This window comes from Balaenoptera borealis, assembly GCF_965194805.1.
Source record: "Balaenoptera borealis genome assembly, chromosome: 3".
In the NCBI taxonomy this organism is placed as follows: domain Eukaryota; kingdom Metazoa; phylum Chordata; class Mammalia; order Artiodactyla; family Balaenopteridae; genus Balaenoptera; species Balaenoptera borealis.
Window position 1 is genome coordinate 145,639,174 of NC_138866.1, and position 18,034 is coordinate 145,657,207.

Consider the following 18,034-nt stretch of genomic DNA (forward strand, 5'->3'; position numbering starts at 1 on the left):
TTTCTGAGTAAAACTAAAGTCATTCATTTCTAAGTTCAGAAACAATTTGTCAAAGCCTGTGCAAAGTTTCCGGCATACTCAGCTGAGTGACTGCGGGTTTCTGCAACAAGTCACTCCTGGTCTAACAGGACAGATGATGTGTGAGCGAGATAATGACAGTGCCCTAGGATTAGGGTAGAAGAAAAGCATTTTTACTAAATATTGTGTGGGACAAAAGAGGGCATGATTAAGTCTTGGGAGGGCAGCCCTTCCTGGAAGGACAATGAAAGAAGCTTGGAAAGGCTTATGCACAAAGAAAAGAAGAAAACGACAACCACAGGGACCCTTTTAAATGTCAATGACACACAGATCTCAACACTCAGAGCAATGCAATGAGGGAGGTGGTATCATTCCATCATTTTGAAGTTGCGGGAATAGAGGCTGTGAGAAGTTAAGTAACTTTCCTGGAAACAAAGAGCAATTAAGTGGCATCACAGATTTTTAACCCAGATTTGAAAATTCAAAGGTGAGGAAGGGGTGGGTCTGAAGAGACGGAGGTTCGCCTGAGTCAGATTTGGGGGACTTCTGGTACCCGCAACTTTGCTCTTTTCTCTGGACTGGGAGGGCAGCTGCTAATAAAATTTCAAGGGTGTATGCAGCCTGGGGCATTTGCTGTTTCATCCTAAGATGAGAACTAAATACAATCAGGCATGACAAAGATCAGAAAGATGCAGGCTTAATTCTAAACAGGGTCAGCCTTGGCTACAACATCCCGTCTTGCCTCTCACTTTAGCCCAACTTCTTCAGGTCGCCTGACTTTAAATTAAGGAATATTTCACTTCCAAACTTATGGACGTGTTCTTATGGCCCAACCAGGGCAAATGAAGGCAGCTCAGCCCGGGAGAGGGGAGTGGGTGTTGGGAGAGGCTCCAAGGACAGCTGAGGGGAAAGCACCACCCTGGGTGCTGCCTAATCCATCCGACACGGGGACACGCTGTTCCAGAAAACAGATGACAATTAAGAGGAAAAATCTGCTCGTATGGTGGTGCCAGTCTTGTCGCAGGGTCTCAGCTGGTGGTGTGCCTCTAGAGGGGGAGAGCAATAATGCCCCATTCTTCCCTTTGGTCAAGGCCCTGCTGTTTTCTTAGGTGGAGGGAGGAAGAGTTAGGAAAGTTCCTCCCATGGTAGGAAAATGTTGCACGAGTACTAGTGTCAGGTCCTCAAAGCCAGGAGCCCAAGGCTGATGCTAAGACTGAAGGCTCAGAGCTTGCATGGTGGTCACTGATCTTCCAGACCTGTGAAGCCCTGTTTGGCCTGTGGGGTAGTGGTAGATAAAACCTCTCCAGCCAAGGTGGCTGACCGTGGTCTCCTCTTGTTTAAGTCACCTGGCTTCAGGCCAAACTTCTAATATAGAGAGAAGTTTTATAATTTGCCTTTACACGTATTTCTCTTGGTCAAAATATTTCATATGCTTCAAGAAAACCTGGTTTGTTTTTCTGGGACTTGTTCAGCTCAACCAAGAGCAGAAAGAGGCAGGAGGCTTCTGGGAAGCCAGACAGTCCTCCCCCATGATTTCTGCCTTTCTAGTTCTCTATGGCTATCCCTTGCTATATATCAGTGTTCTAAACTTGTAGGGTGGTCACAGACTCTTTTGACAATATAATAGAAGCTATGGATTAGTTCCTTCCCAAACCCGCCCCCTGCCACCATGTACAAACAATTAAACATTTACATATAAGTTCAGGGGACCACTATCCCTGTGAATCTCATCCATGCTTTCCCCTTCAGTTCCTGAGCCCCCAGGTCAAGACCCCAACCACAGACACCCGTTCGTGTGCAGAAGTCATAGAAATTCATCTTTCTGGATCCCATAATCTCACCAGAAGACTCCAACCTGAATCCTAGCTCAGGAACCTGACTGCTTGTCAAACACTTCATACTCCCTCCCCACCCATCTCCTATTAACATCAGCCATAAATGGAAATCCCAGCTGGGAGTACATCTTGAAATTCAAGTTTCTGTTTAAGCACTGGTATCCAGCCTCCCTTGAGCCATTTGGTCAGATCCATCCTGGGACCAGGCAGATGGATGCTAATTCACCATGTTAACCCCTGTTGTGCCAGTCCCCTTTTCCCAAGCCTTGGCGGAGAGCCACGTCTCACATCCCACCCCAGCTGTAATGGGGTTGAGTACTCTGTGTCGTGGAAACTCGCCAGCAGATTTAGCAATCACGTTGCTCTTGGCATCCATTCTGGAACTCTGTGTAGAGCTACGTGCTGAGATACCATGCATGGGCAACGTTTCAATGCCACAGTCTACCATCCTACATTTAGTTCTGCTAATACCTTCTCATCACAACTCCAAGGATGGGTGCAGACAAGAGAAAAACTAAGTTACTCAAACAAAGAGTCCTTTTACCCACCAAAAATAAAAAGAAATGTAAGTCCTCTTCATTTGCCCTCAAATCCAACTTCTTTCCCAAATCATCCTCATTGTACCAGCCCAGTGAAGCAATGTTTTCAGTCATGACAGAAAAACCAGGTGGTCCACAGTTTGGTCCTCACACCAACACTGCCTTCAATCCACCATTACCGATAATAAACGTGTAGATGGGAGTCTCCACCAGGGCCACTTAAGCCCACCACCCTGAAGCCCTCTCAGAGAGCAAAGAGATTAAAACAGCATCTTTTGATCAAAAGGAGCCATGTTTCCCCCATGAGACCCTTGCGAATGAAAATCCCACCTTACCCTTCATTCCAAATTTGGACCGTCGACCATACTTGTTGATCATGATAAAGAGAACCACCAACAGGACACAGGCAAAAGCAGCAAGTCCAACGGCTATGGATACCTATCGGGAGCCAAAAACAGACAGTCAAGCAGTTACAGAAAACCCGAGTATGAAGTAACACGCATGCTCAGATGAGAACATCCCATTACAGTAGCAACTGTAGCCCTCCCAGAACTTCAGTGAACTTCAGAACTTCTCAGACTGGGTAAAGTCTTGAGAAGATGTAATTTATGAGACTCTAAGAACATCAAAAAATAAATTACCCAGATTGATTAGAGAAAGTTCCATGATTCAGTGTTCTGAGCCCTCTCACCTGGGGACCATCCTAAGAGATGCAGGAGGAAGCCCAGAGATGCTTCTGCCTGTTGTTCCGTTGTGGTTTTAATTAGCAAGCAAATCTTGCATCTTCACATTGACATTCTTTGCATAATATTCTTATCCAGGAGATTCTAAAAAGACCCCTTTCCTTTTCTCCCCAGAGAAACCTCAGGCTCTGAGAGCGTGGGGTGGGGGCACCTCCCACCCAAGAAGATTCCCTGGGCAACTCTGACTTTTGTAAAAGCCTGTACAGTGAGCAGCCCCTTCGAATCAGGCCCAGCTGGCTCCTAATGGAGTGGGAAGTTTCAAACTGTTCTCCTCCCGAGCCCTAGGGCTTAAAGCAGATCCTCAAAGACTTCCTCAAACAATGAATTATTCTCATCAAACAAGGAAGGTTTTAAACACCTGAAAGGAGGTCATTCATCACGGCTTCTCTATGCCACATATGCTAGAGTTCCAAATAAGGCAGTATTGGGAAAAGTTAGCTACTAAAACAGAAGACTGAAAAACTACTGCAGCAGTAAACACCTTCCTCTTGACCAAGAAGTGACTCACCCCAAAAGTGTCTTCCTCTGGTTTATGGGTCACAGTGATAGGAGGGGTGGGGCTCACTTCGTAGACTGAAAACCAAACATAAATAGAGAAGAGCAGTTAGCTTCCTGGCCACGAGAGCCTCAGCCACAGTCCCTGCCTAACTCCCAAGCCCTCTTGAAAGTTCTTGCTGGAGAACATCCCCTTGAAGCCAGACTCTGACTGCCTGGCCTCCCCAGGCTTTGCAGGGGTCCTCAGAGATCGGATCCCCGTGTGGCTGCCTGGTGGGTACTGATGGCCCAAAGACAGACTCCATAGGTATAAGGAACCTTCGCTCCCGTCCCCCAGTCCCCATCCCAGAGTAAACAATGTAACCTGGGCAATGTGGGCCATGAGCTATTGGATAAATAAGAGGGAAAAAAATGGGATCACAGCCAGGGTCTGGATTCGGCCAATTTCGTGGGTGATGGTAGCTATTGCTGACATTCAGCTCCTCTCTGCACCCCTTATCCTGTCCCAGGCTCTCCATGCCCTTCCTCGTTCCCTCTTCACTCCTCAGTGAGATCCAGGAGGCCTGTGGCCCCATAAACGACCCACTCTCCATTGCCCTACGGCAGGTTTCAGAACACAATGGCAGCTTCAGTTGGCAGCAAGTTTATCTGACTAGGAAACATCTGCTCTTCCCAAGGCCTGGATGGGAAGCCGAGCATCCACTAGTCCTACTTCTAGAATCACCTCCTTGTCCAGAGACAGCCCCAGTTCAAAATTCTCTGGGGGGACATCCTGTGAGATGACAAGTCCTCAAAGACCGAGGACAAACAAAGGAATCCAGGTTATATTTACATCTGTGCCAAACAACAAGGGGCGTTCTAAACAGGACTGTCTACTGTCTCAGGCCAAACAGGGAGCAGAAATGGCCTCAGCCGCCCCTGTTCCTCTCCCACAGGGGACAAAAGGAAAAGGAATAAATATAGGTTTCCCCACAGACCATGAGCGAAACACCAAATCCTTTGGGGATCGTCTAGTCCTGGCCCCGAATCACTTATAGCCTGAGCCTCAATAATCTCATTTGAGGACAGGGGAACCTATCAGGAGACCTTGTCAATCACAGCTCCACACGAGGTAGGTCCTGGCTCTCAAAGCAGGTGACAAATACTAACATGTTTATAGGCTCCACATTCTCTCTGCAAGAACAACTGAGATGCTCAACAGGGGTCCACTGGGGCACGTGAACCCCACATCCTTCCTGACACCACCTCTGTCCATCTGGGTGGGAAGACCCACAACATGGTCAGACCCTAGAAAACTGCAGGGAAACTGAGGCAGCAAGTGACTGTCCAAGAGGAGTGGGCTTGGAACCGCTCAAGTATTTCTACTCTCCTTTCACAGTTCACTCAGATGCTCTCAGCGGCCATGAGCCTGAGGATGCTGGTAGAATACGAAAGAGGGCTATTTGGACTCAGTAGTTACCAAAAGTATCAGAATAAATCACTTTCAAAGCAAAAGGTAAAAGAGACTTACAAGAGACAAAGTTATCCGTGCTCTCTGCAAAAAAGACAAAGAGATCGTTAACAAACGTAATAAAAAACCAGAACAGTCGCACTCTGTCTTTCTCATAGCTATGATCTCTCCCACTCACCATGATCCCCTGTTGCCCTGGCAACTGAAAACTAAAATCCTTGGCTTGTCACCCCTCCCCCACACTCTTTAGAAGGTGGTCTTCCAAATGGAGAAGGAATAAGAGCTAAAACTCCTGGTTTCAAGGGAGGTGGCCTGGTCCACCTGGAGACTAGAAACCATACTATGAGATGAGGAACTACATCCAGACTCACCATCTCACCCTCATCCCTCCCACCCTCAGGTGCCCAGAGCGTTGGGAACGTTGGTGGTACATTAGCGCCAAGAAGAAATGCTGCAGGATGGGCTTCCATGGATCTTCCTGGAAAATACCAGCTATGATCTCAAGACACAATTCCTCAGATCGATATGTAGAGTTTATTCTAGTAGGTCATTGAGACGTTCTTGGGAATCCCTCTAGAATCTGCCCACTCCCCAGATGAAAATGTGTTATTTGGTCTTTGGCCTTTAGAAATGGTTCACCTAATAATGAAAGCCAATCATTATTGGGCATTGATTATGAGCCAGGGACTGTGCAAAATGCTTTATGTAATACATCAATCCTTATAACCGCCCTAGGAGGTGGGTAGCATTATCCCCTTTCAACAGAAAAGGAAACAGACTTATAGAAATTAAGTAACTAATTGAATGTCACTCATCTAAGAAGGGATAGAGCTGGATTCAAATCCAAGTCTGGGCTCAGAACCACTCTATCAGAGATTCTCAAACTTTAGTATGCCACAGAACCATCCAGGAGGTGATCACTACCATCCTCCAGTAAAAAGAATGAGGGCTCCTTGGAGAAACGCATTAATTCCAGGGCTGGGGCAGAGAAAGTACAAGATGTGCTTGGAACATCTTGCAGTACTGGAAAGTAAGAAGGTGCTCAAGAATTAATGGGGGCATGAAGAAGGGACACAGGAGCCAGTACGAAGGGGTCTCCAATGGCCAAACTGGGGATGATTTGAGCAACAAAATATAATGACAATATAATGACAGTCATAGATTGTTATGAGCTGAATTATATCTGCCCAAAATTCATATGTTGAAGTCTTAACCCCCAGTACCTTAGACTATGACTGTATTTAGAGATAAGTTCTTTAAGAGGTAATTAAGTTAAAATAAAGTCATTAGGGTGGGAACTAATCCAATATGACTAGTGTCCTTATAAGAGGACACTAAGACATAGACATACCCAGAGGGTAGACTATGTGAGGACACAGAGAGAAGACAACCATCTGTAAGCCAAGGAGAGAGGCCTCAGAAGGAACCAACCCTGCTGACACCTTGATCTCAGACTTCCAGCCTCCAGAACTGTGAGAAAATAAATTTCTATTGTTGAAGCCACTCAGTCTCTGACACTTTCTTACAGCACCCCTAGCAAGTTAATACATGGATTATAACTCATAGAACAAAATAAATACCCATGAGTCTATACTGATATAAAGAAGTAATTTAATCAACAAATGAGGAAGAAAAGAAAGCTTTTCCTTACAATAAAATCCAATTAATAAATGTAGAGGAAAAGCATAGAAATAGAAAAATCACCATTGACAAATGGCACACTAATATTTGTTTCAGGCAAGAATCATCAATGAATGCTAAAACTAATGTGTGAAAGAATGATAAGAAACAAGATATTTACAAAGCTTCAAAATATTATGCTTATTAATTACAGAGAAGAAAAAAATAGTCACTCTGCAGTGGAGAAACCTAGCAGACACCATCCTGACCAAGTGATAAAGTTTACATCACTGGTAATAAAATATACAGACAGGGCTTCCCTGGTGGCGCAGTGGTTGAGAATCTGCCTGCCAATGCAGGGGACACGGGTTCGAGCCCTGGTCTGGGAAGGTCCCACATGCCGCGGAGCAACTGGGCCCGTGAGCCACAACTACTGAGCCTGCGCGTCTGGAGCCTGTGCTCCGCAACAAGAGAGGCCGCGACAGTGAGAGGCCCGTGCACCGCGATGAAGAGTGGCCCCCGCTCGCCGCAACTTGAGAAAGCCCTCGCACAGAGACGAAGACCCAACACAGCCAAAAAATGTATAAATAAATTAATTAATTAAAAAAAAAAAAAAAAGGAACAAGCATTCTCAAAATAATTATTTAAAAAAAGTACCGACGTCGTGTACCCGACACAACGTACTGAACGGGCACAGCATCTCTTCTGCAGTGTTCCTGTCAAAAATGCCTAACTGGCATTGAATTGTGAGAAAACATCAGGCAAACCCAAATTGTGGGACAGTCTACAAAATAACTAGTGAGGATCCTTCAAAAGTGCACAGATCATGAAAGACTGAAGAACTTCCCCAGATTTCAAGAGAATAAGGTAACATGGCAGCCAAATACAATGTATCAATATAATCCTGGATTGGATCTCAGAGAAGAAAAGGACAGCAGTGGGACAACTGATAAGATTTAGATTAAGTCTGTAGGTTAGGAAATAGGGTTGTATCAACGTCACTCTCCTGGGTTTGATCACTGCCCTGTAGTCATGTAAGACGGTAACACTGGGGGAAGCTGGGTGAACAGTATAAGGAAGATTTCACGGTACTATTTTGTAACTTTTTTGGTAAATCTCAAACTATTTCAAAATGAAAAGTTAAAAATCCTTTAAAAATTTTTAAAGAAATATGGATTATTGGTCCTCACCCCCGAGGTTCTGACTCAGGAGGTCTGGGGGAGGTCTTGAGAATTTTGCATTTCGAACAAGTTTTCAGATGATGGGGAGGCTGCTGGTCCCTTTGAGAACCACTGCATTTTACTCCACCTCCTCCTGGCACAAGCCTACCACACCCTGAGAAATAAGCACAACTTATTCGTCACCTCGGGCCTTCCATTTACCAGGCCCTTGGCTAGGCTTTCACAGTCATTGTAGTCATAGCTGTATCAAGTATGCGCCAGCAAATATTCTTCCCTAACTACCCTCGGGGAAAATGGATGCTTTCTGGGAAGGAGTCCCTTAGAGAAAGTCTTATTCACAGTAAATTCACTGTTAATAGGTATTCACAGTAAATTCACTGTTAATAGGTATTCACAGTAAATTCACTGTTAATAGGTTGCTTGTTCATCATTCACTTTGTGTTGTTTTGCGGGAGAGCAATACAGCTTTCTCCAGATTCCTGAGTGTGCCCTTCAGGCCCCCCACCCTCTTCTAAACTTCAGGTGACCAAATGGCTAATTTGGGAGGAGGATGGAGGCAAGGGGGCCCTAGCCTTGGCTTCAGAGCCTGAGAAAAGAGAGGTGCCAGATCAATTCCTAGTTAACACCAATTTGCATATTTCTCATAAGGCTCTCATTTATTAGAGAATATGCTCAAATGTTTTGGCCGAATCTGTAAACCCTGTAATCTCTCAATCAGCCTATGAATGCTTATCTCCTTTGCAAGAGCCTGGAAACATTTATACACCCAGGAAGCACACAAGCCTTGGAACAGCCAGACATCCTGGGTTCTCTCTAACCTGTGGGAGGACTCAGAACTTCACCCTGGGAAAGGATGGTACTCAAGAGTGGTCCTCACCTCAGCCCGCACCAGCAGGCTGGGAGGACAACCGGACCAGTGTGCCAAGGCAGCATCTGAATCCGAACAGGAACTGGGCATGAAAGCAAGGCACGTGTCTCCTCCAGATCCCAAATGCCTCAAGAAAAACCCAGTGGGAAAAGCCAGTGGGATCCAGAGAATGGAGAAGAGAGGCAGCAGCTTGCGTCCAGATAGAGAGAGATGCACAGAGACGTGATAATGAGAAGAGATGCCCTGGCTTCAGGTGTGAGGAGGGAGGAGGGAGCTGTGCCAGGCGTCCACATGCTCTGCCCACCCAGCACAGAAGGCCACACGTTGCTGCCGCCTCCTTTCCCCCAGCACTGGCAGGTTGGGACCACATTCTAGTCTCAACAAGTTTTTTGGGGAAAGAAACCAGCCTTGATGCGGCTAGGGGCACTGGGGCAATGGTGTCCCCCATGGTTTGTACCCAGGTCCCTGACGGAATTCTGGTTTCTGCTGTCACAAGATCATGATGATGAGACTTCCCAGTCAGGTAAAAAGAAATGAGAATTCAAGAGTTATGGCAGGTCGCTTATTCCTAAACGTTCTGTCAAGTGTTCTCAGATATTTGTTGCACATGTGCAGGCAAACACACACACACACACACACACACACACACACACACACACACACACACATATACCTTGGCAACATTCCTCCTTCTATCACATTATCATCTAAGGATCCCCAAACGGTGACCTTCCAGGTACCACCTCGACCCTAACATGATCCCCAGCCTCCCCTGACACTCGGATCCCTGACTCCTCATGGACCCCACTCTTAGGCCCAGATCCCTGGAACACCAAAGAGGATTCCATGCTCCTAGATCAAATCTCCCTTTCCAGGGACTGGTTCCTACACTAAGGCTGAACTCCAGGCTGAACATTCTAGTGCTTCTTTGGAAATGCAGAAGGAAACACCAACATTTGTATAGCATGTGAAGTTTACAAAAAGCTTTTCCAGAACGTTTTCATTTCAGTGTCCTGCTCTGAAAAAATCCTTCTGATGGAGGCCTCTGCATCTGCAGACGGCTCCACTGAATATATTCAATGTAATCAAATCTCTCCCATGGGTCTCCAGCCCATGAACAGTCAGGAAAGGAGACCCTCACCTTCAGACCTCTGTTTTTCCCCCAAAACAAATCCCTCTTCAGTTGCCCTTGGGTGGGTTGTTTTTATATATAATAATAAAAACAAACAGTAATTCTATGCTTACTCTGTGCCAAGCACTGTGGGAAATATTTTAGGTAGATTAATCCACTATGTGTGAATTAATCTTCACCACAATCTTTGAGGCAGAAGCAGGGGATTGAGTAATTTGCCTGAGATCACAGAGCTGATAAGCAATTGAATGAGAATCTGAATCTTGGCATTGTGACTCCATAACCACTATCCTAGTAAGCTACCTGAAGGCTGTCTGTTAGAACTTATCAGCTTGATTAGAGAGTGACAACCAGATCTACAACTCCTAAACTCAACTCCTAAACTCTCCACCTAGAATCCTAGTCGTAGCCAACAGCTATTGAACCTTCCCTCTGTCCGGACACAGAGCTAAACACTGGGTGGACATCACTTCATTCATCCTCAGGGCAATTTAGGCGGGAGCTCTGGTTATCATTCCCATTTCACAGATGAAGAAACAGAGGCACCGAGCAGTGATCATCCTTCACGTCACGCCAACCATGTGCTAAGCCCCATTCTTGGAGCCAGTAGGGCCACAGATAGGATAATACCTCCATCTGTCTGATTTCAGAACCCTTGCTCTTAATGTCTATGTTTTGCTGCCTGGGAGCGAGAGGGGTACAGATGACAAATATGACGTCCCCACACCACAGAAAGAGAAGAGCAGGAGTCCACTGAGAGCCTTTGTATCCAGGCTCAGCAGGTGCGAGGTTTACTGTCCACTCCCCTGGATAATTTACTCTCCTGATGCCTAGATATTTTGTCTCTTGACATGGCTGGCCCATCTTTTCCCTGTCACTGCCTTTCCATCATCCATTGATTCCTTTACAAACAAGCAAACCTTCGCACAGGATGGCTCTGGCAGGGTGTAGATGGGTTTGAGGGACCCACTTCAGGTGAGCTGTTTCCCTTCAAGTTCCTCTGTAACTTCACCCTCCCTCTGGCCTCCTGGGTCCACCAAATGCCACGGCAGGAGATGGCAAACGAGGGAGCGTCTGAATTTTCAGGGGCGGGCAGCTTGTTAAAATACAGACTGCCGGGCCCCACCCCACAGTTTCTGATTCAGTAGGTTTGGGTGGGGCTCCAGGATTTGAGTTCTAACACCTGCCCAGGTGATGCGGAGGCTGCTGGTCTGGAGACCACTCTTTGAGAATCACTGGCCTGAGGAGACCTGAAAAGGTGACGGGCGTATCCAGAGATGAAGAGGAGGGGCAGCGGCAGCTGTGTCTCCTGGGGACAGAGGAGGTGTCTGCATGGCTGGAAGGATGCTGAGAACTGCTTCCCTGCCAAGCGGAGGGGGGACAAAGGAAAAGCCGTGCCCACTGCTCCTGCTGCCCCAGGGCCAGGACACCCTCTGCGTGCAGAAGCCAGGGTGGCTCCCCTCCCTCCCGAGCATTCCAGGGCCCCTGCTCTCGCCAGGCCCCAGAAGCTTCCCTTTGGAAACAGAAGCATTCCTTTGGCGAGGGCTTCACTCCTCGCCCATCGGGGAGTGTCGACTCTCCTCTTTAAAAACAGATTCCATTCTCTAATCACCAGATGGGCACAAGCAGGGCAAAGGGCCACTCCAGCCCTTTATGCCAACAAAGCCTAGCCTGACTTTGGCCCCGAAAAGCAAAGTATCTCTGCATCTAAAAGCTGCTGCTTCTGCAGTGCGAGGCGGGACTCTTCCAGCTCCCGTGTGGCCCACGGTGGGAAGTGTCCTGAGGCCTCTTACGGGGCATACCGGGAATGATGTTGGAAATGTAGGACCATATGGGATGGCCAGGGTCTCAAACATCGGCACGTTCTCAGTCCTCTCCTGAGTGATGGCTCCGCCATCCCCTGGCCCTCAGTGGCAAGAACTTAGCTTCTCAGGCAGCCTCATCTCTCCAGAGTTTCTCTCAAAGCCTCTAAAGTTTGAGTTTCCTTGCACTAAGATTAAAAAGGCCTCTTGGAACTGCTACCCTCTGATTATCTGTATGCTGTGAAATCACCTTCACATAAGCAGATGTTGCACAGCAGTGGTCATCCACTGCCCTGTGTGTGTGTGTGTGTGTGTGAGACAGAGAGAGACAGAGAGATCGAGATCAGTCTTTACACTCCCCTTTATCTCATTAGAATCCTAGATTTCCAGGAGTTGAAGGCCAAGAGGTCATCTAGCCTGTTCCCAGCACACATCACCAAGGTCATCAAAGATACATGGCTTCACTGACAGAAACTGATCAGCTACCAAAACCACCCCCAAGAGACGCTGCAACCACTTTCACTAAACTCTTGGGAGTATTTTCTTCTCCTCTAACTTCAGGAAGGTATTTGAAACATCCTAGCCCAGACAGAGAAAGACAGACTCCCCTCCCAAATACTCAAACAAAGCTCTTTCATCATTTCAATGACCCCGTCCACTAGAATCAGCACCATCCAGGCTGACAGCATCAGGTACCCTCCACCCATCAGCTCACCACGGAGCTAGAGGAAAAGAGCCACAGACCTGGAAACCCAGCCAAGGCCTTATTACTACCCAGCAAGTGGAAAGATTCTGTTCACTTGTCTGTTACATAGGGGGTTGAACCAGATAGACCCTGAAGCCCCTTGTAATGGAAGGTCATCAAACCACCGATAGGTACCAAAGCCTGTGATACGTGCTTTGTCTACTTTATGGTATTTAAAAGTCACGAGATTCTTATGGGAGAAGTACAATCATGCCCATTTCACAGATGAGGGTATTGAGGCAACGATCATGCCCAGAGTCCCCCAACAAGAAAAAGAATTGGGTCCGGATTCTCCGCCATTCTTATCCACCTCTCAAGTCCCCACTTTCTCTACCGTAACACCATATGCCCTTATATGTACAGCTGTGTATTTCTGAGGGGGTCTTGGTTTTCACTGTGACTGCTATTGGAAATCAGAGACTTCATCTAGTTTGCACAAAATTCTGGTGATGGCTGAATATGTTCCAGTGTGTGTTTGGTTGTCGTTGATGACGGTGTTTGTGTTGATGCTGCTTCTCCTCTCAAGCCCCCACTCCCCATGCCCCTGAGCTCCTGGAGGGGATCAGTCACCCCAGAGCAGCCCTGCCCTCACCTGGAAAGGGCTCCTTGAGGAAGTGGCCATTGATGGTCTGGTTGGCTGTGCCCAGGGGGTTCTTGGCGATGAGGGTATAGTTGCCGTTGTTGTAGTGGGTGGGCTTGTTGAAGAGCAGGCAGCCCTCGGAGACCTCGCCCTCCTGGTAGTACTCCACGTGGATGATCTTGGACTCACGCAGCGGCTGCCCGTTGTGCAGCCAGTGCAGTGTGGGCGGCGGGTTGCCGCGCACCACGAACTCGATGCAATGTTCCAGGCGCAGCTCAGGCTCCTCCAGGCTCACCACGCGCGGGGGGTCTGCCGGGGAAAGGCCAGCTGACGCCCAGAACACAGAGCCTCCGGGGTCCCAGAGCAGCCTTCCAGGAGCTGGGGTGGGCAACCCAATTCTTCCCCACCCCGCTCTAAAAAGACCTGAGGGAATCAGAGGTTTCCCCCCCAACACCACCCCCAAAGAGGGGAAGAGATGTCTGTCTTCACTCAAGCTTCCTGGATCCACTACAGCTGGAAGGTTCCCTCTCATGACCTTTTAGGGGTTTAGCAAAAGGCAGACTTGGGCCAACTTAGGAGTAAAGTCAGAGCTGAGCTGGAGGCACATCATCTTCTGAGGGACAGGGACACCCTTTCTGGGGTTACTAGCCAAGGACTGTCTTGATTTGCTCAGTTCTGCCCCACAGGAGTCTTTCTGCCCCTCCTGGTGGACCAGGCCCATTGCAGCAGCTCTGCCCGGCCCCAGCCTCCTGTGCTGAGATCCCCAGGGTCCCAGCCGCCCCCAACAAGGGCATCCACTCACAGTGGACAGTGAGGGCGACGCTGGCATTGCTCATGCCCACCACGTTCTCTGCAATGCACGTCAGGGTGAAGCCGTTGTCCTCACTCGTCACATTTACCAGCGTCAGGTTGATGGCGTGTACATTGGTCCAGTTCAGATTTGTCTAAAAACCCAATAAAAAAACAATAATCGTGTATAAAATAAGCTGCAGGGATGTATTGTACAACATGGAGAATAGAGCTAATATTTTATAATAACTAAAAAAAATGTTTAAGACTGTACATTTTAAGTTATCTATACTTTACCACAATAAAAATTTAGGAAAAGATAAAAGAAAAAAGAAAAATTAGATGATGGCACAAAAAAAAGACAACAATCAAACAGTTTCTACAAGGGTGGCTCCCCCACCTAACCCCCAAACACCTTTAGGAATCAAAAGGAAAGCTGAGCAGTAGGTGAAGGAGGCCTTGCTGGTGAAGGCACATTGACCAAGGGCCAAGCTCTCTACAGTCAAGAGCTCAGGTAACACTCACACTTATCCCATGAGATGAATGGTAGCATTATACCCATTTCACAGATGAGGAAAGTAAGGTACAGAGATGTTTATAGCATGTTCAAGATCAAGTTGGCTAGAAAATGTTGCAGCTGGGTGGAACCCAAGTCTACGTGCTTCTTCCTATAGAAATAGGACCACAAACTTCCCCTCTTCTTCTTCCTTATTCTCACGTCTCTTGCTTCTATTCATGATTTTAGCTCATTAAGACTAACAGGTGATAGGGCCCAAGCCTCGGACGCCTACCTGGTGGGTGTTGATGGACTGCAGTCCGGTGACTATCCAGTCCACGTCAGGCAGGGGCGATCCAGAGCCATTGCAAGTGATGACAGCATTGTCACCCTCCCGTACGGTCAGGTTGGCATGGCTCACGCTGATCTCAGGCAGGTCTGGGAGGGAGGACAGGGTGGGTGAAAAAAATAGGCAAATACTTGCTACCAAAACTTTGTCCATGGGGGCAATGGTGGCACTACTTGCTTTGTCCAATAATGACTCCACAAAACCTGCTTGACCTCTCAGAAGTCCCCCAAGCCCCAGAAGCTTCACACCACCTCCCAAGAAGATGGTAGAACTCAAGATGTAAGCCCATGCAGTTGGACATGGTGGTTGGGGAGCGGGGATTGGTGAGGAGGACAGTAGCTGAAGGAATGCAGCTCTAACAATGACATCAAATGACATCTTCCACTTTGGGCACTGGTTCTCAAAACTTTGGTCCACTTCAGACTCCCATGGGGATCTTCCTAGAAATTCAGATTTCCAAACTCATCCCCAGATATTCTGATCTCATAAGTCTGTGGATGGACCCAGACATCTGCTTCTCTAAAAGTGCCTTAGATGCTCCTGATACAGGAGATCCAGAGACCACACCTGGACATACACTTCTTCAGGTTTGCTTAACAGGGAACTGACAGAGAGAAAGGACTCTGGTCCAATGACAAAGAGCACACTTAACCCCTTTCTGCATCCCTGGAACCAACCTTCCCACGGCTGGCTCATGAAGGGACAAGAATGAGCAAGGAGGTAAGAGGGGAGCCGGATCTGCACCCAGTGCAGAGTTCAAGGCTGGGAGGGCAGTGGGGAAGGAAGGCGCTGGCTTTTCCAGCTGATGAGCGGCACCGCCCCTGGTGTCTGAGGGAGGCCCGCGTGGAGCCAGCTGGGACCGGGCGGCTCACTCACCGCACTGGCTGATGTTCATGCGGAAAAGTGGGAGCTGGGAGCCGTCGGCACTGATGCAGTAGAGGTTCTGGCTGTTCAGCTTGGCCTCCCCCTGCTCCTGCCACAGCTGCATCCAGCGGATGTCACAGCTGCAGTTGAAGAAGTTCTGCTCCAACCTCCTGTGAGTAAGAAGCGAGGGAAGGGAACCCCTGAACCGAAGGTGGCCCAGCTCCCTCCCAGGGCTGTCAGGCCATGCATGGGCCCCCACCTGCTCCTCAGGGACTAAGGAGAGAAGGGTTTAGCAAGGTCTCCAAAGAAGTAAAAAATACTTATAGAAGTCCATGAATTTATTTAGTTTTTAAACAAATAAACTCATTCCAAAAAAATCCACTCCACTGAACTTACCTGGCAAAGAGACCTTTAAAATACATGGTCTTGGGAAGCTCCTGTTCTCAAAACCCTCCAGTGGCCTCCCAACTCTTTGAAAGTCAAAGTCAAAGGCCTACAGGATCTATACCACCCTCTGTCACCTCTCTGACTTCATCGCCTGCCTCACCCTCTCCTCCTCTTCTTCAGCCACTCTGACCTTGCTGTGTGTCAAGTTTACCAGGATGACCTGCATGCTCCTGCCTCAGGGCCTTTGCACTTGTTGTCCTTTCTGCCTACAGAGTTTGGACTCAGAACATATCTGCTAGATCAATCCCTCCCTTCATTAAGGAATCATATAGCCTTCTCTGACTACTTCTATAGGAAAGCTACCACCAACCCCTGCCCTCACACTGCTCAGTCCCTTGCCCAACTATTTTCTTCTTTCTGGTATTTGTCACTGCCCAGCATCACTTTAAATATTTATTTGCTTGCTTGGAAGTTTGGGGCTAGCAGATGTAAATTAGTATATACAGAATGGATAAACAAAAAAAAAATCTAAAAATTAAAAAATGAATATTTATTTGCTTGCTTGTTTATTATGTCTCCCCAAATAAAAACTAAGTTCCATCAAAGTCAGAGACATTGCCTATTAGGTTCATTGCTATATCTATAGTACCTATAACTGAGCCTGGCACATAAATACCTGTTGAATGAATAAAAGGAGGGAGGGAGGAAGGAAGGGCGGAAGGAAGGAAGGAAGGAAGGAAGGGAGGGAGGGAGGGAGGGAAGAAGGAAGAACGGAGCTATTCTCCCTGGGGAGAAGGTGGTTTGCTGTTTTCAATATCTGCTCAAAGCCCATCTTGGGACCAGCTTTATTCCTTCATAAATTCAACAAAATCCTTAATAAGCACCTCATCCATGTCTGGCTGTGGGCTGAGTGCTGCTGAAACAGAAATGAATAATTAGTCCCTGTTTTCCAGGAGCACTCAGCTTGGTAAAGAAAACTGTCTGATGGAGGAAGAGTCAAGTTCAAGGCCTTCCTTCTCCACTCATTTTCCTTGTGACTTAGAGGGAGTCACCTCCCCTCTAGAGGGAGTTATCTCCTTAGGGGGACAATTGAAGGGCATAAGCTGATGTAAAACTCTTAAAGTCAAGGGCACCTGATAAATCTGAATGCCAGGATCACTCAGGGGAACATGATTCTCTTTCTGGACCAGTAAGGGGATGACTCTATTGGTGCCCAGAGGGAGGGCCACTTGGGTAACTGCACTAAGACCCAGGATATTTTTGACAACTGGCAAATTCCAAAGTAGTGAAGCATGCATCAGCATTAACCAGCTTTCAGAAAAAAGTGAGGCCCTTGGAGGGGAGGAATCAGTGCTTTCTAGCCAACAGGACAGCACAGGTAGAATGTGCAAACACGCCTGTATGATATCCTCTTAGTCTAAAAGTGCCCATGACTTTGCTCTGCACACCACACTCTTTCAGCAAAGGAGACAAGAACTAACCTTCACCAAGCATCTGCCTCTCACAGCTGCACTCAGAGTCAGCCAGTCTCTCATCGTCATGCACAAGAGGGGCCCCCTCCTACGTTTGGAGGAGTCAAGTCACGTGCTCAAGGTCCCTCGGCTGGTATGTGACAAAGCAGGGCTTCAAAGCTTAGCCTGTTGGACTCCAAAATTCATGCACTTTCCCCGCCGTCTATCATGTGCAAGGCATAGCTAGATGGGAGATTCTAGGAGGAGTAAGCAGGATCCCTGAACTTTGGAAGCTCGTGGAGGGAAAGACTGGGGAAGAGTTAGAGGGATGAGGTAGGCTGGACTGTGAAAACAGGAAAGAAAGCTTGTGCTACAGCAGGAGCACCGGGAAATAAAGCTGGAAGGGCAAGTGGAAGCCAGATGTTGGAGGACATTCACTGCCGCATCAGGAAGCTTGAAATGCATCCAGGAGGCAGTGGGAACCACCGAGGCCCTTGTAGTTGGATAATGAAGTGAACAAAACTGTAAGAAGAGTAATCCAGCAATGCTGAACAGGATCAACCAGAGAGGAGGAGAGCCGGAGACTGGGACCCCGGTTAGGATGTCTGATAAACACAGGGTCACCGTGTACAGTGCTGAAGTTCGTGCATGTCTCAATGCACACAGCCAAAGGGATGAATGGGGGATGAA

The 18,034-nt window shown here is 47.7% G+C and overlaps 1 protein-coding gene across 6 annotated transcripts in view; it reads right to left on the reverse strand.

Moving 5' to 3' along the window:
• Positions 1-18,034, reverse strand: part of NTRK3 (neurotrophic receptor tyrosine kinase 3) — a 370,144-nt gene that overhangs the window by 231,502 nt on the left and 120,608 nt on the right. For all 6 annotated transcript variants that reach the window (XM_082386938.1, XM_082386939.1, XM_082386934.1 and 3 more), the window contains 7 exons: positions 15,519-15,676; positions 14,589-14,731; positions 13,811-13,952; positions 13,021-13,317; positions 5,141-5,164; positions 3,644-3,708; positions 2,728-2,830 (listed from right to left, as the gene is read on the reverse strand). In XM_082386938.1, coding sequence (XP_082243064.1) covers positions 2,728-2,830; positions 3,644-3,708; positions 5,141-5,164; positions 13,021-13,317; positions 13,811-13,952; positions 14,589-14,731; positions 15,519-15,676 — 932 coding nt within the window. The remainder of the gene's footprint in view (positions 1-2,727; positions 2,831-3,643; positions 3,709-5,140; positions 5,165-13,020; positions 13,318-13,810; positions 13,953-14,588; positions 14,732-15,518; positions 15,677-18,034) is intronic.